Genomic DNA, 24,004 nt, shown 5'->3' on the forward strand with positions numbered 1-24,004 from the left:
GTCGAGTACTATAAGAAACGCAACTCAGAACTATTCGGTACTCTCAAAAAAAATTTCAAAGATTTCTACTATTTTTTAAAAACTTTATTATTCTTCAAAAATGTTTTTTATGTATCAAGAACTCTAGGTATTTACAAAATACTTTTGTTAAGCTGATCAGAACTATGCGACCTTGAATTTCGTTAAAAAGTTAGCACCCCGGCCATTTTTAAAAAATTATTAAAAAATGATTATTAAGCGCATATGTCATTAAAAATCATAAAGAACTCTTCGTATCGTCAAAAAGAAGCAGAAATTATCATCAGAACTATTGTATCTAAAAATTAATTTTTCAAAAATTTTTAATTTTTTTTTTATTATTTGAAAATTTTTTTTACATATCAGGAACTCTAGGCAATCGCAAATTGAAGCTATTAAGCCGTTCAGAACTATTCCACCTCGAAATTCGATAAAAAGTTAGCACCCCATTTTTAAAAAATGTAAAAAAAATGTTTATTGAGTGGAACTCTTGTTATTAATTATAGGGAACTCTTCGTTTCGTCAAAAGGAAGTGGGAACTCTAATCAGAACTCCTGAGTACTATAGTTGGAGTGCTAACTTAACATACCCAATGCGAGCACTTTTAATGCTAAAAATTATTACAAATTAACTAATATGGATTCAAATAAATAAATTAATTTCTTTTTGATTAATATTAATTTTTTAATTGTTAAATTAAATTTGAAAAAGTTTTCAATATAAAATATTTGTTTCTAACCTTCAAATAGTACACCTCCCTTGAGCATCTACTAGTGAAATACAGGTGCGAAATGGAATTTAATATTTTTAATTATAATTTTCTTTTGAGGATTGAAATAAAAATTTCTTTAAAATATCACACTTTTCTAGGATAAACTTTTCTCAAGAAAAATCCAATGGTGTTACTCAAATTTAATGAAAAAATTAATTTGCAATGAAAAATTCGTTATAAATAAATTACTTTTTCGACAACTGCTAGCAAATTGAAAATTTCGTGATGTGAATTTATAGTAATGTACCATTTGAAGGCTAAAAATAACAATTTTCTTTTCACTAAGTAAATGTTGTGTGGGCAGAAGAGAAAGAAAGAAAGAGAGAGAGAGAAAGAAAGAGAGAGAAGGAGAGAGATAGAAAGAGAGGGAGGAAGAGAGAGAGAGAGAGAGAGAGTAGTAAACTCACCTACAATGGTGATGAGTATGAGGAGACAGAGCACGATAGCTCTCAAGATGATTGGTACATCGAAGAAGACTGGATTTTCCACAGTTGCGTTTGCGGCTTGATCGACGTGAGCCTCCATCACGGTTGAAGTGTATTTTCCGTCTTCAGTATTTGCTATTTATCATCTGATTAAATAATGTATCATAGTCTGTCTTCGTTAGAACGGGTCCAAAGTTTTTTTCATTGTTTTTGATAGACGCAGAGTCAATACCTGGCCGATAAGCGCCGGTTACTCCTCTCATACACTTCCATCTCTGTTTCAGAATTTTTCATAGTCCCCATTTTGCTCAATTTTCTGCTCCGAGACTCCATGGACTTTGAGGTGTAGGTTTTTTTGTGGGATGTCAGTCCTTCCGTATACGTATGTCTGAAACGGCAACACGAAAAAATATTTCGTTAAAACGTTTCATAGAAGATCTTATATTGATGAAAAATATATATACTTACTTTTACTGTTGACAAATGTAATAGTAGACACAAAAATTGTAAAATTCTTATTATTATGAAATTTCATTAACGTTCTAATAATCCATCTCATGAATATTAAATTTTTCTTTCTAAATTTGTTTATGAATTATTTAATTTTTTAAATAATAATTTTTAAGGTTATTAATAATGTAAAAAAAATTCAATCGTCTACTATTACAGTATAATTGCAATATTGAGTTTCGTATTAAATATAAGTTTCAAGAGAATTATACACGCTTCGCGAGAGAATCTGCGAAGTGTCACATTTATGGTAGCCCACGAAACCAATGAAATTGGAACAATCGATCGGCAATTATCAGGATTGTAACGGGCAACTACCACAATCGACTTTGATAATGAATCCACGGGGTTGCGCGAAAAATAGATGCGTTTACAACAAACGCCAGTCGTGAGATTGCCTTAGGAGGTCGTATGCACTCTATTAAATTTTCCAATAGTGTCGGAACGTTTCATTAACTTGAATTCACCGGAACCTACTCGCCATTTGGTTTAAACTGATTGAATTTCCAGACGAATAGCGTTCACGTTTGATAGCAGCGCCAATACACCGTAACGAGCCACTGTTTTTCCGTAGTTCGTTGCGCGATTTTATTATTTCGATGAATTACAAATGATTTAACGGAATGTGAATTTTCGATGAAATTAGACTGAGTTTATCTTATTCCTCTGTTAAAAATTTTACTTTAAAGTTTCACGATTTACATTATGAAAATTTTAATAGTAATTAAAGGCTTGTCGAATTTGTAATAATTTCAGTACTTTAATATGTGGAAAGAACGATTTTGCAGAAGTATCTAAACATTCAGTGAAATACTAAAAATATATTTATTGAACTATCAAAATAATTATATATATAGTATATATATATATACGCTTGTGTTGTTAGAATATTAAAATTTTTTGCAGCATTGCTCATTGTGCTTGAATGTCCTACATAACTATTCTGATGACACAATAAAATTAACAAATGCTAGAATATTTTTAAGACCGTACAATTGATAAACAATAATAAACTAGAAGAAGAAAGCCATTTACGGTCGAAGCTGGATCACAGTGCTTATTATAATTGTGTGAATTTTATATACTGCGTAAGTAGTCCCCCCATAAATCGATAAATATGGCTTTCTTCTTCTAGTTTATTACAATAAAATTATTTCCAGAATTAGCTAATTAGATATTTCAGCGAAATCGTTCTTTCTGTATGATTATTAAGAAAAGTGATAAATTATATTTCTCTGATTCATATCTTAATTTTTAGTTTTCTTTTTCGACATTCTAACAATTTATCAAAGCACTTTTAAAAATGTAAAACTTTTCATGTACGTGAATGTTTCTTGTTGCTATACCCTGCAACATTAATCATATATACGGAAATATATAAGAGACTAAATATATTTTCACGAGGGAAGTCAACATTTTTCTTGCAGCAATACGAAAAATTTGTCTTATATAGTGATTGTTGTCACAATGGCTTTTTGCGCGCGCGGCCGACTGCCAAGAACTAAAAGTTTTATTCCCACCACATGACGCAAATCCCACGTATTCCCTGCTAGCAACGAAAAAGTGTCCCGCCCTCTCTGAGCACGGCTCTCTTCCTCATCACCATTTTTCGATGCCCGTCCGGTAGGGAACCGAAAAACAATCGTTCTCTTTCACTATAGAGAAGTATCTCCCAACTTTCTAACAGCGTCGCTTCAAGAAAAAGTCCCGCAGGGCGCAAAAGCGTGATGTCTGTTCATGAAAACTTCAAAGGGTATAGGAAAAACGAGTGCTTCTGTACAACTGAAGAATAAAAGCCAATCAAACGGACTTTCGTAGATGCCGTGTTGCGTTTTTAACTTAAACTGAACCATGCGCGAATATCGATTTGTCGGCACGTAACGAGAGCTTCGTAAATCGTATTTGGTATCGATCACTGGTTACTCTCAGCTTGAGAGAAGGCGTTTATTTTCTTTTGTTATTGTATGTCAATCATCGCCGTAACAAACAATGAGTTTCAATATTCCAGTATCGTTAAAGTTAAAATTTTATTGGCAATTGTAAATAAATAGAAAAAATAAAAAAGTAAAAATATTCTATATAAAGCAGAGCATTTGATTCGTAGATATACTATATATATTTTAACTCTTGAGAGAGATACACACGATGATTTTTTTATTCTTTAATATATACATGATGTTGTCTGACTATAGGTTAAGTTTCATTACTTTACAAATATACAAAAATTACAAGTGTTTCTTAATAATATTAATATAATATATACTTTATTTTATCTTTAAAAATATTTGTAAGGTGATATATTTATTTAAAAAAACGAAAACATAGAACTATTATTTAACCAGATACTCCTAATATTTCAAGAAAAAAGATGTATATATAGGATATGAATGATCCATTGTGTGTACTAAGGATTAATCCTTTGTATCATATACTGTCATAAATTTAATAAATTTTGTGTACTATAATAATGGATACGGACACAATTTATCGGTAGGGGACGTAATAAGCGCGTCAGCAAAGTAACTCTTGAAATTTCGTTTACTTGGCGATTCACATCTCAGCAGGATATAAAAATTGCATTTTACAGCCTCTATAAAATCGTCTTCTCTCACAATGACATGAAAATGTCTCTGTAATAGCCGATAGGAGAAAAAACTATTTTGAGTATTACGGGAAATTCGCGCGTCTCGTAGGAACATTGTTTCGCAATCAAATATTTTATTTATTCAAAGAGAAAGAGAAGGAAAAATTAATTCGAACTTCAATAATGGAAAATAGACTTTTGTTCTGTTGTATAAAGCAATTTATATATTTTAATAAAAAAAAACCGCTAAAATGCGAATGGATTTAGAAAATGTGAAAAAAATGAAAAATAAATTCTTACTTTATAAAAAGGGCAAACGTAATCTATTTTTAAATGCTATTAATATAAAAATATTTATCACACTTAAAAGGAAATCTTGATAGGAGAAGGAACATTTATAGATGCTTTAAGAATTGATTTTTAAATTGTTAATACAACTTCTCAAAATATACATTAATTTTGTCTCACGCGAATAATTTATTTATAATTTACAATTAATAACAGATAAATGTAAAATAATCTTTTTATAATAATTATAGAGAAACACGATGACAGCAACAAATAAAATTTCTTCTAATAATGTTATAAACTTTTATTTTTGACGGATTAATGGGCGATTTTTTTCAAATCACTCCATTAATTAACCGTACGGTTTTATTAAAAACTACAAATCGTGCAAGGAACATTTGCTCGATGAATTACAATCAGTTGCGCGTTATAATAGATGTTATTTGCTATAGGCTGAAATTGTGCGAATATTTGTGCCGGCCATTTATACGTGGGGACCAAAAGCGACCAAATCTCGCCGTATTTGAGCCAATTCAAAATTGAAAGTGCAGGCGCACGTAGCAGCCTCTGCGAGAGGCGCGTGTATATACATTTCACAATAGCGGATGCATTTATCACGAGCAGAAAACTGCGCTCTTGGTCGTGCTCGAAACTCCATAAATTCCCCGCCGTTAGTGGAAAATGGAGGAGGGGAAAGCATCCAAGATAGAGTAGGAGGAGGAGGAACGAGGGAGAATCGACACGTCGGAAATCTATTTCTGGGGAAAGAAGAGCCGAGCAAACTGTTACGCGATTAAATCGCGAACTGCCAGTAGTAGAGATCCTCGAAATTCACAATCGTTTGCTTTCAAAAACGGCCGAATTTCGTCGACAAAGATGTCTTCGTCATAGTCCGTCTTCTTTTCCTGGCTTTCCCTAGGAAAAAAGCGCGTTAACGAGGGACTGATCTCTCCTCGAAGAAGTAAAAAGGTTTACGTAGCTTTAAAGTTTATGACCAGTCACACTGATAAAAAGTGAGCGGTGAGTTTTTTCTGAAACTGTGTTTGTGACAGTTCAAAGGGGTCTTAATATATTCAGAATCTATAATGCTTGTTATTTTTTAATAAAATAAAATAAATATGCATAAAGGGAAGTAAAATATACCTCTCTAGGTGCTTGAATTACAACGAAATTTATCCAACAATTAAGAAAAATATATACAATTGAGAGAGAGAGAGATAAATATTTTAATACTCTGTAATAAATATTCTATTATTCTAAAAATAATCGATATTATTTCTTTTTGATTATATTATTTGCATTTGTAATAATTTTATGATTTATTCTTCAGATATACACGATGCAATAACCGCGGAATGTATATACAATATTTAGCAGGGAATCAAGTTCTAATAAGTCATAAATCTCTGAATATTACTCGTAAATTTTCGCTGTTCTGTATTCCTTACATACTTTTTTTGTTTTCCATTAGAAGATCTGACGCGAAGTTCAAAAATAAAACTAGATTTCCTTGTAAAGTGAAGTGCACCCACTATTTACGATGCCATACCGTCGTCCATTATCCAGAGCTCCTACTGCGTTCCATTAGTCCCATGTAACTAACTTCTTCAGCTTCCAAGGATTTCACGCTGAACCGTGCTTATAGGATCAAAAGATTAGGTCCACGCGTTACGCCCGATATATATGAAGTGTGCGACGGGGGCAACTTTAAACTTATCCGCAAATCCGGGAGAAATTTCGTTGTAGCGTCATCGATTTTCGAGTGCTAAAACGATATAGTTGTTTGAACGATAAAAATAGGCGAGAAAAATGAAATAATAGGGAAAAAATTGAAAAATAAATCGATGAGAAAAAAAAGGAAAATAGACTTTACATAGTCAGGATGACCGAGTATAGTAGTGTGCATTCTGCGCATTACTTCTTCCATAATTTAAAAAATTTCTCTGTCCTAATATTGAAATATGCCAAAAGTATGCGGCTTACAAGATTACGTAAAAAAAAAGAAGAGAGAACGAGATTAATTATCTACAAATTTTATAAATTATGTACGGTTTTTAAGTGGAACGTGATAACGAAATCGTATAAGCTTGACAAACCGACAAGCGCGAAAAACTCGTAACTACGAATTGCAGCTGTATATTTGATACAGGGATTCAATATTTGGATGCAACCAAATTGTAAGCATACGCAAGTGCGAGAGCGATACGCGTCTAAAAGAGAGATGTTGTCGTTTCAATCAAAACCGACAGACAAGGGTGGATGCATCGCCGACGCGACTGACACTTGTGTACAACGATCCCCAATATTGCTAAATTTCCGCCCATTGACGACCGTTTGTGTTTGATAGCTATATACCAGCATAGGCGTTAATCTTGTTATCGCTGCTCGACATTCATCCGAGACAAGCTTCAATTGTTTCTTTATACATATTAGTTTTTTGCTGGGAGTTTGGTGATTACATATGAGAATCCTGTCGATACGTTACTAAAATATTATCGGATAATAGTAATAAATATTAATTAATCCATTGATTAAAGATTGAATGTAGATGTAGGTACCTTTTTGTATTCAAAGTTTATTTTTTGTTTTATTATACTACAAAATAAGATTTTTGAAGAATAACGAATAATATTATTTAAGTATCATTAAATTAATTAAATTATTGATGTTGCATACATTCGTTAATTATATGTCAGTATATTTGGATTGCACTTGTTATATTAAAGAAATAAAAAAATGCCGTGTCAACACTTTCATTAATTTTCAGCATTTTTGTACTGTCATATAAAAATAATTTGAAAATTAATTTAACTGTGATATGGAATATTAAAATTTAATCAAAAACTGAACGTGTAATTTTTGAAAAAATAATTGATAACACGCTTTTTTTTTCAACAAATTCCTTTTCGTTATTTTTTATTGCATTTTTGATTAACGCCGCTCTGATGCATTATTAAACTCCTATCAATCTCGATTACTATCGCTTGAAAAATTTCAATCGTAGTAATTTGCAAGCTAACAATAATGCTAATATACTCTCCTGTTTGTATTTGTAATCAAATCGGTAATTATGTACCTAATTCGCAAACTACTATTTGTCAATAAATCATAATATTTGTCGACTCATTTGCGATGTTGAGCAAACTAGCTTGTGACAAATGATGAAATGGATGTATATTTTTCGCTCTTCTTGTATAAACTAAACATATTACATTTAAAACACAATTTTTGAAAAAAAAAGATTATTTTGCACATCGGAAATTTTAAGTATCATTCATCTACTTTCAAACGCTTTTTAATTTATTAAAAATATAAAATTTTTACTATTGTGGAGATTATTACATTAAACAAAATAATATTGATTACTTTAATTGTAACAATTGTAACAAGACAAGTAATATAGCTGTGACATAAATATTATAAAAACATCTTCATTCATGAAATTATATTAGTATGATTTTGTCGGATCGTTTAAATAAAGTGACTCGTTTGTGTGTGTGTTGAATTATCGCTTTTATATCATTTTATATCAGCTGTAGAGTCATTTATTTTCATTTAGTCGTCCCGTTACTGCTACTTCGAATTCTTCGATCTCGCACTGTTGTACGAGTTACGAGATTAAGGGTCGGCAATACACCTAGGCCAGCCATCTTGGATTATGACGTCAGAAGCGGAGAAATATACGCGAACGATTCTTGCGATTTACGTTCTACACAAACGACTTTACGTCGAGTAAACCGATACATCATGGTTTCCCAAGAGAAACAGTGAATTGTACGGAAACAAGACATCTCGGGGAATGCAGAATATCTGTTGGGGATTATTACATTATGCTCTTAAAAACTGACGTTTACTCGTTCACGCGAGAGAATTGCCTTTAGTTTAGAAAATTGATTAATATTCCTGTAGTTTCGAAGCCGAGTGTGGTGCAGAAGGCGTTAATGTGTCACAGGGTTGGCAGGTTTCACTTGGTGATAATGTAAAGTGCAGAGTTTTATGCTATATTCACGAAGAACCTCTTCCGTAAAATTAATTAATAACGCGTGAAACAACTTTAGCTTATCCCAACAAATTTTCATGGTCCATATAAATTTGCATCGATTTTATTCTTGTGTTAGGGATATTTTTATAACAGTTTTAATGCAAACATATCGGTCCTTAATTACGCCAGCAATATCATAAAGATTAAAATGAATAATAATTTTCCATATTATGTTTCATAAATTGTGTTAGAAAACAGGAATACTGAAGATATAATTTTGTTACAGAAATTAACCTTAATTAAAAAAAAATACGTATATAAATAGGTAACAAATATTTTTTATTTCAAGAAAAATTGAAATCTTAACATTTGTATATATACATATATTATAGAAATAGAATTTAAGAGACTTTAACTTACATATGGATAGATATTTTAATAGATAATTGCAACAGAAATTGTAAAATTTATAGCGTTACGAATGAAATGTGTTCAATAATATTTTAAGTAAGTAAATTGCATTCGTTAGAAAAAGTGTTTTTTTAAGTTATTTTTTAAACAAAATAGAACAAATAAATATTGTTTTTGCTTTTGACAAAATAATGCAATTAAATACATCAAATTTATTGAAAATATGAAAATTAATGAAAATTAGAAAAAGCACATTTAAATTAAATTTTTCTTTTATGTAGTTAAGTATAATTCGTGACTCCAATTTAACAAATTCGAAATATTAAATATTATATTGAAACAAAAGGTAGAGATACCTACGTGAGATATAAAAGATTCAAAAGTCCATATTCACATTTTATGCGCGCATTTATTGAAAGTGAGGTGTAAATATAGACCAAAATATATTTCACTTTTTACATAAATATTTTCGAATGTTTTTGAATGACTAGAAAGAGAGAAAGAAAAAGAGAGAAAGATATTGTTTTTTACATAGAAGTTTCATAAAAAATATCTATATGTTCTTTTTAATTCTTGAGCAAATACAATAAGTAATTGCTTTTGTTAGGATGCAATCGTATACATCTTAGTCATGAAGGACTCCAAGAAGGGTTCCAAGATTCTAATATATTACTGCACTTTGATACTATATTCCGTCGGGAATGATATTCGACATTTGCAATAATGCGGCGCGAGATGTTGGAATTTGCACTGTAAATTTCAAAGGCTCGTTTCGATGTTCAAAGGCGTGTCGTCATACATTATTGCAATGGCGAATATGCCGCCCAAGGGAGTGCTGCTGCGTCGGTATCGCAATAATGCACGTCGCTACAACTTTCGGCATTATTGTAATGTTCCACCTTCGTCTACTTGGCTTACATCCACTTTCTTGGTATTCCCGGAAGGGGGTAAACCCGTTGATTTAAAATATTAATGTATATTACGAACATTTATGTAATGTTCCATTCTGAACGTATACCTCTTTTTCCTCCTGCGAATGTACATATCTCTAAAGTGTTCTATTTTATAAGCAAGTTTAGCCATTGCAAGTCTCTGAGATAGTCTCTACTTCGACAACTACGGAAACAACAGTCAAGAAGTGCATGCACTTATCTTACTGTTAAATTTACTCTAATGCATCTTCACAAATTCGTAGAAAATTTTGAATATTGTGTTATTGAACATTACGAAAAGGTATTTTACAAATAACAATAATGCATTTCTGTTTGATTGTAATCCAATCAAACGGAAAGCCTTAATGAATGTAAAATTTTACGTTAATCTGAGCTATTAAATATTAAATTGGCTTTTAAAACATTATTTGTGCGCAATCAGGTATTATTTCATATAAAATACAATTGATATAGGTACCCAAAAAGAGTAAAAGAATACAATTTTTATTAGGATTTAGAGTTCAATCTTATAACGTTCTACTAGATATAACAAAGCTTTATCAGAACGCGGAGGATAAAGATGGTCGTAAAACTAGAAACGTCTCGTTAGTGTTCGCCAAAGGTTTATGTACTATGCGTATACTTTCAAGGCCTGTGCATTTTCAAAGATATTTTCCTAGCACATATCTGGTGGAATAAGTCCATCGCATAACTTAAGTGGAATTCCTGATTGCAAATATCATGAAAGAAATTGGTCGGTACCGAACGACCATTCCGTTCAGATATGAAAATTTTTATTAGAGTTCAGCATATTACGAAAAGAATGCGGCGAAAAGTATTACGAAATATTCCACGTGCGTTGGAATAAGACTTTTTCGATGTACGATTCTCGTCTTTTTATTTACACATAAATAGTGAAGATTAGTAATACAGAATATATTTATTACTTTATAGCTTTTACAATTTATTCTCTTACATATCCATTCGTATCTTGTAATTAATAGCTAACTCTACAATCCGCTAGATAAATATTACTATTATTTGAATGTACATTCTTTTCTTATATATCTTTTCTAATAATTAATTTTTTATACTTATCTTAAATTAGTAAAGAAATTAGTATATGCATAAAATTTTGCAAGTGCATGCAAACTATTTTTCTAAAATATACAGATCTTTTCCATAAATGCCGATTAATCTTTTCGGCTATTTCATAAATAGGAATATAAACCAGAGAATATTTTAACTATCTCTCACTTAACACAAGAAATTCATTAGCATTGCATCTTGGATAAGAATAGGTGGTACTCCAATGCCACTGGCTTTTGCTTTTGTGCCGGACGGTAAAAGGGCTCAATCAGAGCATGGAGATACGGTGAAATTAAACAGCCCGTACTGCGGCAAGTGCTCGGTCGCAAAAGAGTTAAACCGTGCACGTTGCATACGAGTGCATCTCTATTCATCGTGAAAGCGGCGAACACGAGCGATCGTTACGCGGTCGGTTTCGTGAGTGGCACACTTATAATGCGATCGTGAATGCACAACCGAGCGATTCTTTTTCTTTTAATGATATCTGTTTAGAGATCTGTTTACAAAGCTGGCACATAATTAGCGCAGACAACTAAGATATATACGCCAAGTAAAATATTCCATCGTAATTAAACTCGCGCTTTTCTTCCCTTTGACGTGATAATTAACATTATACATTTTGCGGCAGCGACGACGGTTCTAGTCTCTCTTACACGTATACATGCATACGCGATGCATATAGAATATTAAATCTTCCAACTATGTGGAAGCGGCGAGGTGTGCAAACATTTTAGCGAAGAAAATAACGAGAAAAGGAATGACGCAACTCATATGCGTCGTCACGTGTCCCGGTTTATTTCGAGTAAAGTAGTAAACGAATTTGTTATATCTTATTCATGGAATACATTAACTCACCGTCAAATTGCAGCACCGTGTCCTCAAATGTGCGCGGTGTTTTCATCACCGTTTACGTTCATTTATTTTCAATTCCTCTCTCTCTCTCTCTCTCTCTCTCTCTGGAGTACTCTACTTTTTGAAATGAGTCGAAGTGTCGAAGCTTGAGATCGATCACGTATGTTGTGCGAGTTTCTTTCCTTAGTTCTATAAAACTTAAGTGATACGTTACGTCATATAGTCAGAAAATTATCTATATACGCGTGTAACAGTTCGCGATGGATTGCTGCGCAAAGTTGTGAAGTTCAAGATTTATTGATACACTTTGAGTTTAGTCGCTATCGTATTTGATGCACGTTGTCAAAATTAATTTTAATAAATCGACGTTGCGCGTAAAATTTAAAAAACACGAGATTGCAAAATTTACAAGATTACTTTAAAAACGTAAAACACCACCGTATACACCTCTTTGCATATGGAAGCAACAACTGGATCGATCGAAAAATATCGCCTGGTTTCCCTTCGTGTCCATTATAAATTTTGGGAAGGAGAGATGAACACGGTTAAAGATTGATCGACCATATGGATAGGATGTTGCGCGATCGTAAATTCTGCTCTGTTAACTTTGCGTTTAAATCATTCGCGTCAAATACAGCGCCCAACGTTTCTCCGAAAAAGTCTAGCAGATAGATCGAGCAGTTGCATAGGACCCATAGCCCTGAACGTTACTTTTCATGTACGGATATTTTATCGTTGTGCGATATTTTACATATTTCACAGTAACAACCGTTCCCACGATCCCTTACAGTTGAAATAAACATCCTTCTTCGGTGTGATCATGCATTTGTCTTTCAAAACTATTTTTATTTGAATAACAAGCCTTATGTCAGCTTGATGTTATTTGACACATTGCGCTGTTACACGATACAGGCAAATATAATTTCATAATTAAGTGTATTTATTAGTTAATTAAGACAGCGCGTTGAAGAATTATGCCCTAGTTTGCAAGAGTTAATTGGATATTTTAGATACCCGCGGAGTGGTTATCGAGAGATTACCGACGAAAGTCTGTGAAATAATATTATTACACTATAGATCACAATGAATTTACTTCGAATGATGCCAATTTTAGTCTTGCATCACACCTGATTTTGCAATGTACGTTTAACAGGGATCAAGTTTAAGCCCGTGCTGATCCTGAACTTAGCAGAGTCCGCGAGTAGGTTAAAATTAATCTCGTATGTCTATGCGATTTGATATATTATACATGCCGCTAATTTAGCTAGGTTCGCGCAAGGCTCTAAACTTTGCTGTTAAATCATGTAACTAGACATTTATCGGGACGTACATAAGCCAGATTGAAGAAGGCAGGTTCTTGTTATAAACGCATTCAGTACTAGCAGTAAGTTAAACTTCATCAATGTGAATCGATGCTGCGTATAAATTCTTCCAAAGCGTCTAATCTTTATAAAATGTTATTGCTACGCACTACTAATAATGTTTACATTAGTAATTCGTTTTTTTTTTATTTATTCTCGAAACCACATTTATTATTTTTTAAACTTTATCAGTAGAGTGCAAATCATATAATATATTGACTACGCCTTTATATATAAATATATTTTTGCAATTGTTATTTATTAGTCACATAAAACCATGTTTTTTTTTAAATACATCTGTTTTTAATTATCTATATTTAATGATATGTATATATTGTCTACTTTTATTTCTTCAAAAAATTTTTTTTAATTATAAAATTACTTTTTTTATTTGAAAATACATATTTCTATCATGTATATTTCCATCATGTATAAAAGCATTGTAGGCGAGGTACGAAATACGTTGGGAATAATTTGAGTCATAAATCGTCGTCCTTGAGAGAAGAAAGAAGAGATTTGCAGGTTTTTTTTGCGAGAACGAGCGAATCCTTCGTTTTTAAATCAAGCGTAGAATATTTGCTAGAGAATTGAAGGGTCCCTTCCCCTCTCCTGAATAATTCCAAATGCTACTGGTTTCAACATTTTTTTCTAGTATTTGCCCATTTACTTTGTCGTGACCCAAATACCTGCCCACGTTTCGTCGTGGACTTGGTTTGGGAATAGATATGCATAAAGTTGATGCAAATCATCTTCGAGGGTCAACAGGTACCAGGTCAATTTGGGACAACCGAGAATAATTATGAGCGCTGGCAGTGATTTAGTGCGATGGGTGGTGAATCCCATTTCAGGAGGTATGATATAATCGCTTTTTTTACGACAAATAATTGCACAGTGACGAAAACTGTCATTTCATTTTTCCTTTTAAAATTTACTCGAGTTCCGAACTTGTATGAATTCCTCCTAATATTAGTTTAAGATAATATGGTTTGCTCAATGACACGAAAATATTTTATTTAATTTAACACGTCAATGATATTATTATATTACATTATAATATTACTATGTTATATAGTATATAAGTAAAAACATTATATAATATTTTATTACATTATATAAAGAAGGATTTTACTAATGAATCTAAAAATTTAGCTAAATGCAGATCTGAAAATAATTTTTGGACTCGTAATTATTATATATGACGTTCAAGCATAATGAGCAATGCAAAAAGTTATGACATTCTAGCAACCGGCTTAAGTGTCCTACATAATTATTTTGATGGTCTAGTAAAATTATTTTCATATCTGCATCCAGCTAAATTTTAAAATATTTCAGCGAAACTATTCTATGTTGTCAAATTATAATTTTTATTTTTTAAATATTTTTTTACATCGAAGGAATATATTATTTAAAATCAGTCGATTTAATACAATTGGGTTTATATCTTAGCAACATTCATCGTTGTTCGTATGATTATTTTTGCAAAGAGAATCGGCGTACGGTGTACTATGGTAATTAATGCAATTTATATTTCGAGATACACTAATTTAAGCGAATTCTCTCAATAGTGGGGCTCGGAATTATTCGATCAAACTGTATAAATCGATGGGATGACATAAAATAAATATTAGTTATTGTGCGAAAAATTTACGAAGGCCCAGCACAATGGGATGAAAAATATGTATTTCTTCCTGCGAGGAAGCGGAAGACCTACGTACGTATTCTATATTCTATTCTGCGCTGTGAATGTTACTCCAATATAGTACGAGCCTCTTAGACTTTGGACCGTGCATTGCTATTGTTCTACATTGTTTCTTATCATTTGAACGCGTCTAAAGCGAATATCGTCGGGTTTGGACCGCTCGCGGACATTGCGAGATATTGGTAAATGCAATTCCGGGGTAGTCGTGTTCGAAGATTATAGAGATGCAGTGAAATAGCTACAACATCCGAATTTCATGTCAGTTATGAAGCACCGCGGTAAGAGCAAAGCATCTTTCCGTAACGTGCCAATCTAATTGCCACATTCCTTTCTGCAAAATAAGACATTCTCCATTTTTTTTATAGTTCCGAAAGGTAAAGTTTTAGGAAATTAACGCACAGAGAAAATGAAGTGAATAAAAAGAATTAAAAGGAAGCAAAACATTATTTTATAAAGTTTCAATGTATTGTATTATACATGAAGTAGATAATAAAAAAGAACAATTAAGTAAATTAAAAGTTTTCGCTGCTTTTGAAAAGGAGTGGAAAAATTTTGAAAGTTAGAGAAGAAGGAAGTGGCAAGGAAAAAAAAAGAAACACAGTGAAAGAATGGAAAGCACCGATATTGCCTGTATCTGTATACTTGCGCGTGACGTGAGGAATGTAAAGAGCGTACCGTCCATGTGTATCGCGTGTCGCGTATCGTCGTAATATTAAAAGGGGAAATTGCAACCGGTACGCTCGAAGGATTCGCTCGCGAAAGTCGCGTAATGTGAACAAGTGACACCCGCGAGGAGAAACTTTGCCAACCGACCTTCTAGGCCCGACACCGAGGGTTCTCTGTTTGCGAGTCAAACTTCCGGCGCGTCGTTTGCCCAAGGTAAATGTTAAAAGTTTCATTCGTGCGTAAGAACCTCATCGCAAACGGCGAAATAAAACGTACAAACTTTAAATTAAATCCGACGGGACATGTAGATCCGACCTTGTCTAGGCATATGACGTAGAAATTGGATGGCGAACTCTATCAGGATTCTCGCGGATAGAACACAGTTTTCGCAGTACCCAGGTGTATCTTTTACGAAGTTCATTTAAGATGGGACACTATGTGACGAAACTAATAATATCCGCAAGGACAAAATCTTGTCGTTGCACGAATTTCAGAGATATTTGAATGTGAATTTAATTCGCGACTCTCTCGTTGGCTCTTCAACCGTACGGCGCTATTCAAGTAGTAAAAGACATTGCGCGTCAGACAAAGCGATAGCGTCCGTTTCATCCGTCCGTTACGTTCTCTTGTTTAGTCTTTTTCCCTCACCAACCGAACACAATATAAGGCGTGAACTGAATCGAACGTGGGCTATTGAATTCGGGATAACCAAATCTGCATCAATATTAATTATCCGCACTGACAGGAGTCTACATTTATTGGCGAAAACTGACGTATACTGCTCAGGTTACGCTTGACTGACCTTTAAAGGCTGCATCTGTTACCTGTTCTTGATTTAAAAAAATATACATCCGAATGTTATATCGAATCGATTTCCTACGAATTTTATTTGTTACACGGAAAGATAAAATGAAACATAAAAGGATTAATAGAATGGAAACTAAGAAATCTTTATACGCGAGAGAGATACAAGAGATTTTAATATGCAAAGCAAAAATTAAAACTTTTCAATTTGTGATATGTCAATTTATGATACACAAAACATGTATATATAATAATATTGTTACAATAAAGTCAAAAGTAATAAAAGTACTCGTTTGACGTCCGCCACTGACGAGAAAAGCGATTTCAAGGTTTAGAATTTGGTGATGTCAGTTTATCGGAAATTGCCCTCGTAGATTTGCTACAACTTCTACGTGAAATTGTAAAACTTCAATCCACTTTTTACGAATAAGCGAAATCTTCCAGCGTGACCTAGATTGTTATTGACGTAACATCAAGCGTTATTGTAACGGCCCTGTATGACCAGTCGATCACGAATATTTTTTACGTCAACACGACGCGCCATATCAGCGCGACGAGGATTAAAATTCTGCGCATTCGTCGTCACACAAGCATGATTGCGATTTTCAGACAGCTACCTACTCGAGTTCCACCACGATTTTTAACCTTTGTTTTTTCTCAGTTTTCCTCACTTGATTTTCACCTGTTTGTTTATAATGTTTATTGTGCGATAATGTTTATTCATTTTCAAACAAAATATTATTGTCTTTTCTTGTGTTATTAAAAATACTGTAGAAATATATATTATAATTTTGCATTGCACAATTCTATCTTGGTAGTGAGATTACAATTTTTAATTAAAATAAACGCATATTTTTTTTGAAGTTTTATTATTTTGCATAATTTATCAGCATAATTTTCTGCAATATGAGACAATGTTCAGATATTTAATCAGCTTCGCAAACAAATAATTTATATGTTACAAAAAAAAGTACAAATGCCAATTAGAGTCAACACTGTTATAAAAAAATAATTATAAACAATTTAATTAATTTGTTATTTAATAAAGAATTTGAATTCGCACTTAATGTTGGTTCTGATTAGCATTTATGATTTATATTCCCCGGAGTCTTTTATTATGCTTAAATAATTCATGTGTTGCAAAGTAGATATCAAATAATAAAAACCATAAGGTTAGCTCGAAATGCACACGACAGTAACATGATTGTATGATGATATACAACCTTAAATGCTCTACTTGTTAGTACGGGATTGCGCGCACGCAGCATGCCAAGATGATATGCAGCGGTATTTCGAAATGAGAGTTAAACGCTCGGCAGGTGGTTACTATGTGTTCCTATCAGATGCAATCGCAGCTCGTCTGTCATATCTACAACGCTGTCCATCTAATCCGGACCATTTAATCAAGAGCATTAATCTAAATTGCCTCTAGCAAATACATTATATTTGTTTGTGCAGTTTATAGCAAAGGCTTGTCTTTAGTATGTTGAAAGTGAAAATTAAATGTGATAGTCTCCAATCTAAGAAACAAGTTCACAAAATTTAAAAAAATAAAGAATTCTAATAATATACGAAAATAATATATTACGTATTTTCTAATTTACCTTGGTTATATTAATTATTATCATTTTATATACATATAAAGGTTGCGGTTTTTTTACTTATAACATGTATATAAGACGACTTTTACATTTTTATTTTTACGTACAATTTAATAAAGTCTTGCTAACATTGTTGCTATTACAAGATATGTACACGATTCAATGTATTCTATCAACGTATCAGCCGTCTAATCTTAATTAGGGTCCTTCTATTGTACGGGCAGGCTCGGTAAATATAGTATGTGTGCGTCTAGTAGTGATGCTGCTCATGTTGAACATGACTCAGCCAAATCTGGATCAGCAACGTTTACATGTAACGAATCATTTACATGTCATTTTGCATTTCATACAGTTAAGCTTTCTCTTCATTAGCGTTATTATTATTACGATCGTATGACGAAGCGTGTAGTATGAAATGCTGCAAAGAGAAACGTAAAATATCTCATACGTATAAAATCGCGCGAACTATCAATATTTAAAGCATATATCATTTAAAGGCAAAATTTCCAAACTTTCTATATCATGTATAGATCAGCGATTTAAATGTTTGTGTTATTTATGATTGAGATTATCTTTCTTCGAGGTATCCTATTTACGACATAGTGACTTGTCGATAGCGGAATAATCGCTTGGGAAACAGAAGTGGAGCTTCTATCCGAGATGGTAATATAATATATACACAAGGAAATTATACTACCGTGATGTAAAAGAAAGTTGAGTGGGTATTGGACGATGAGTTCGTGCAGGAATACATACTAAGAAGCTCGCTGGGCGTTTGAATCTCACTTTGAAACGCTGGATGCTGCATCTGACGTAGACGGACTGTATCTACTAGAACGTAATTTTCCTCCAAGATACGCGGAAAGGGCAATAAAAACTGACTTTTCGCAAGATCTGTCGTTGTTGAATCAACCGCAAGAACACGTAAAACGGGATAATACAGTTTCTCGCACTCAATGTTTGTTTTATTACTAAGGGTGTTTTAAAACTACCGAATATCCGTTTTATCACGGACTGAAATGGAGAAATAAAAGGAAGATATATCCAATGGTTTAAAAATATTGCAAACGCGCAGCGATTGCAATTATTTGCCAGTGTTAAAATCTTGCAAATTGTATACAAAGTAGGATACAACTTTCTAATATAGTAAGTTTAAATTTTATATGTGATGAAATATATTTTGTATATTAAAATTGTATAAGTACGGAATTTCATAAACACAAAACATATATGATAATAATGATACAAAATTAAATAATAATTCATGTGTGACAAAAGTTTTCTATTATACAATTACTCATCACTTATTCATTATTATTACATGTTTATTAATAAATTATTTTAATCAGCACACGTAAATTATTATCATTTAATATTAGCAAGAGTCAGAGCTGCCGGCCCATTGTAATTTTCTTGAACTATTATTGTACGCGATATTACCACTATTGTTTTGCGGCAAGTGAAACGCCATCGTCATTTGTGCGAGAATCCTCTCGGCTTTCTCCCGCTTTTTCATGGACTGTACATCACATTAACCGTTTTTCCTTCATTCTATCTCCTTCTCTTCTTGCATCTTACGGCCGAACATTCCCTCTCGTTGCAATAAAAGCAAGTGGAAAGTGCTCGACTATATCTCAAACTTCTATACGGTGTTCGTAAAGTACGTATGAGAAAAATACTAAGCAAAGTTTGCATTAAAAAGAAAGTTTTTCTTTTAATTAATGAGAGAGAGGAAGTCTATGTACATTTTATCTTTACTTTAAAAAAGATAACAAATATATATTCTTATCTAATCCTCCGCAACACATGGAATTTTCAACTCTTGCGTTATCATTAGAAGTGTTTTCGAGAAACAATTTTTTTATTGTTCCGTTTTATATAAAACGTCGAAAAATTCCGATATATTTGTTAAAGCTTTAACGAATTTTTACTATCAAAATCGGTTTATTGTTTTACGGATTTAAATTTATCTACTGGAAAGTTTACAGTTTACAATTAAAATATCGATGGTGCCTTTAAACCGGCAGAGGATTAAATATATCGTTTATGTAAACACATTTTCTCGTACATACATTTAAGATTTTATAGCAAACTATTTATATGATTGAATTAGTATTATAATAAATAATATTTTGTGCATCAACCCTTATTGCTTATCGATATGCATTCCGCTTTAACACAGGTTAATATCGGACGATATTTTCGGTGTTATCACGTCGACCATGAATGTTATGTAGAGTGAAATTATTATAAATGTACACGTATATATTGTGGCAGGTTTGGTGACATACAACAACTATGACGAAGTTTATGACAATTTATCAAGATGTGCGTGCGAACGACATGTATCGCACGCGCGTCTGCCGACGAAATCCAATTTTCTACTTGGATGTGGTTAAAACGATATAGCGATTAATAACGTCTCGGACAGCTTGAACGCTTCGTCGTCGAGAGAATGGTATTCGACAGTACAAATTCACCACCGCGACCAAGTCGCGGAACTGTGATCGAGATAAATGTGAGAACGCGCGGTGAAGAAGAAGAGATATTGTTCCGTCAAGGAAGTCAAGATAAAAATAACTGTTTCGCGAGTGCAAATCATCATGACAATGTAATTTTCAAAAGTAACAGCATTGTCTAAAGCTCGATAAGACTAAAATTTTATTGTAGCAGAGGATGTCATATCCCCTTTCTATGGAGCTATAAGGCATTATTTATAGGATTAAAAGGATCTCTCTTTCTCTTTCGTATTGCATATAGTACAGTTTTGGAATAGATAAGCGCTACTATTTCGCACGTCGTTGCACAATCTGCAATTGTTCGTGTATATACAAATCTTAGATATGAAGTAATCCTTTTGCTCAGATAATTCTGCGTCTTATCTCCCGTAGCTTGTATTAGTTCTTTGAAGGTGCATTTAATTCCACTTGTAAGTTTCCCCTCTGAATATCCAACTCTGATTGCTAATCTTTCTCTTAAAGAAAGTTGCTGAGAATATCAGTTTCAAACTCGTTTCAATTAATGGAATTTAGTTTTGTTGTTTAACTTCGAAACATTTAAAAATTATATCTACCTATGTGAGTTTTTCTTTCTGTTAGTTCCTACTGTTCTGACTAGTTCCTATTGTTCTGACAATTTGAACGAAATTTCTAATACTTTTATTGAAATGTGAACTTACTTTATATTTACATCAGGAGACATGATAGTGTCTCGGATGTCAAATGCATATTTTATATGTTACATGATTCTCGAGATCGGCAAGGTCAGAAGACTAAGTATATACGTTGAGAGCAACCGAGATTATCGAATCTCAATAACCAGCTGAACCGATCAAGTTCAATCAATAGCTTGGTTTGTGAATTATATAATAAAAGTGGTTTTATTTTTTCTTCTACGTATCCTACAAGCCGATATTTTGTGACGCAAAGTTCGAATTTTACAATGTAAAAAAATTTGAATCCTAAAATACATATTATATTTCTTTGAATAATACTAATTGCAAGTAAACATTTGATAAATAAGTGTTTACTGAATAAATAAATAATAAGTAAATTAATAGTTTTTATATCAAATAAATGTATGTTTATATTTAGTAAATATTTACTTACAACTATTTCAACAAATGTTTACTAAATTTTAATATTTTTTTCAGTATACTTTAAAAGATATTTTTTTATGGAGTCTTTTATTAACTCAAAAAGGAATTCTTTTGAATTTATTTTGAATATATTATACTAATTTATAAAAAAAACGGGAAAGAAATAAAATTCGAAATAAAAATCGAGAAAGAAAATATTTTTTGAGTTCAAATGGATCAATTGTGCTATTTGGATATATATTTTTGGCATATGTGACATTTTACTTTTTACTCCATAATTTCTTCTGTCGTTAAAGGGAATGATATATATCATAAAGTATGATTATTTTAAGCTCTTTTTTGGACAAGCTTATATATACCGAGTGCTTTCACGTGTGCACACGTCACGAAAATTGAGAGAAAACACTGTCGTCGAGTATGTCTTGAAGCGTATACCGATATGGTGGCAAATGTGTACGACAAAGGATATACAACATACACAATATAAAGTATACATACATACCGTATGTATACTCTTTGTTGCACCTGACTGCACTTATGCACTTCCCGGCATCATAACCGCGTTACATTATGCGTTTGCAGAACCAACATAACACGATAAGGCGGTTTTCGTCATCGCGTAATGCGAAACCACGGTATATCGCATCTTACTATTAGAAAACCCGTTTCGGTATTGTCAATGAAATATCCGTGGCGATACCATAAAAAATCTTTGTCGATAAAAATCGTCAAGCGTCTCGCGAATAACTCTTTTTTTCTTAATACCTAGCCTAGGACGAAACAAGACAGTTTCTAAGAAACTTTTTAATCGTAAAACTTTAATAAGTTGGTACCGGAATATAAAACGCAGCAATTTGTGGTTAGTAAAGTACTTACAATAAGTTTTCCAATTTTACTTTCCGCGCATTCCGCCACGTTCTCGTTTCGTCTAATTTTTTTCTACAATTGATGTTGTACGTTTTTAAAGAGAATCTCTTCCGCGATGGGAACGCGTACTTGAATATAATAGTTTCGAAACTTATAATGTACTTAGATGACTACTATTTACGTTGAAGTTTTTAACTTTAACGTGCAGCGTATAATAGGTCAGCCACTTTCAATTTCTCGCTAAAAGTCTGAGAGCGAGTTTCTTACGCGTAAGCGCCCTTATTCAGGTGAATCAATGTGACGGATCATTATCGCGAATCTAGAACACACATGTCATATGCTAATTCTAACGCGCGTGTATGTAACCTTAGAGGTACCCACCCACATATGCAGAGGTGTTTACCCGAAATCCAATGTCTTCGGGCGATCGAGTAATACACGTTCTCGATGCTTTGACATATCAGAGGCTATCCATGCGTGTAATTGGTCCGAAATCCTACCGACAGTTTATCAAGCAGTCCGGAAATGGATCCATCATATCTCATTAATCATAGTCATCTAATACGATAATCACGAAATATCATCGGTACACGCGTCTAATTCGGACATGCCATGATTGATGTAATCTATACGACTTCGACATTTCCTTAAATATGCGAATACAGAACTTTAAACGTGTCTCTAAAGCTATTAACCCTACTTGAAAATCTATGCGTGTATATTTTAACGCATATTAAATTAAACTAAAAACAATACGGATTTTATAATATAAGATAAAAAGAGACGTGTTTTACGTAATGTTTGCAAATATTTTTAAGTTAAAAAAAATATGATAAAAAAAACTTTTTTTATCGAACAAACAGAAGAAAAACTTTAGAAATATTTTTTCTAACACATGAATTTTTTTCATGACATTGTTTCCATTCGTATAAACACTGAAAACTATGTAATTTGATGACGGGATAATATCTTCTGATTGATATTCATGGCGCAGATTCGTTGGCATTAATCTGTGTTTAAAACTTCACGGCGCGCACGAAGAAACTATTTTCTGGTAGTTAGAAGTTTTAACGATTTACTTCAATTTTCAGTGAATTAGAGCGTTTGATTTAAGACATGCATTATATTCTTTTGTATCAAAGTATAATAGGAAAATGTGAAAGTATTTATGATCGTCTTGCCTACGTAATTCTATCTTTTCTAGGATTAAACTATTACAGACGCTTCACGTATTTACGATCCCCGATCCTTTGTGTAATTCGATCTTTTCTAGCATGCTTAAAACTTTAAATGGTACTAACTATAACGGCCGTCATGATTACATTTATGAAAGCTGATAGGAAAACTTCTATAAGATCGCTCTTCTATTGCCTCTATTGAAATATAAAGCATTAGTTACAATTGCTTAAATTAGCCAACTGGAAATTGCCATATGGCGTTGCTAACTCTCATAAAGTTTTAATATATCTAACATTTAGAGTCAAAGAGAGAGAGAGAGAGAGAGAGAGAGAGAGAGAGAGAGAGAGAGAGAGAGAGAAAAAAAAA

At 32.6% G+C, this 24,004-nt stretch overlaps 1 protein-coding gene across 1 annotated transcript in view; it reads right to left on the reverse strand.

Annotated features, from left to right (window-relative positions):
• Window positions 1-24,004, reverse strand: part of 5-HT1 (serotonin receptor) — a 118,941-nt gene that overhangs the window by 23,200 nt on the left and 71,737 nt on the right. The window contains exons 2-3 of the mRNA XM_018538309.1: window positions 1,448-1,603; window positions 1,198-1,361 (exon numbers count right to left, since the gene is read on the reverse strand). Of these exons, the coding sequence (XP_018393811.1) occupies window positions 1,198-1,315 (118 nt within the window). The 5' untranslated portion in view covers window positions 1,316-1,361; window positions 1,448-1,603. The remainder of the gene's footprint in view (window positions 1-1,197; window positions 1,362-1,447; window positions 1,604-24,004) is intronic.

Source organism: Cyphomyrmex costatus, unplaced genomic scaffold, assembly GCF_001594065.2.
Source record: "Cyphomyrmex costatus isolate MS0001 unplaced genomic scaffold, Ccosl1.0 scaffold193, whole genome shotgun sequence".
Lineage (NCBI taxonomy): Eukaryota > Metazoa > Arthropoda > Insecta > Hymenoptera > Formicidae > Cyphomyrmex > Cyphomyrmex costatus.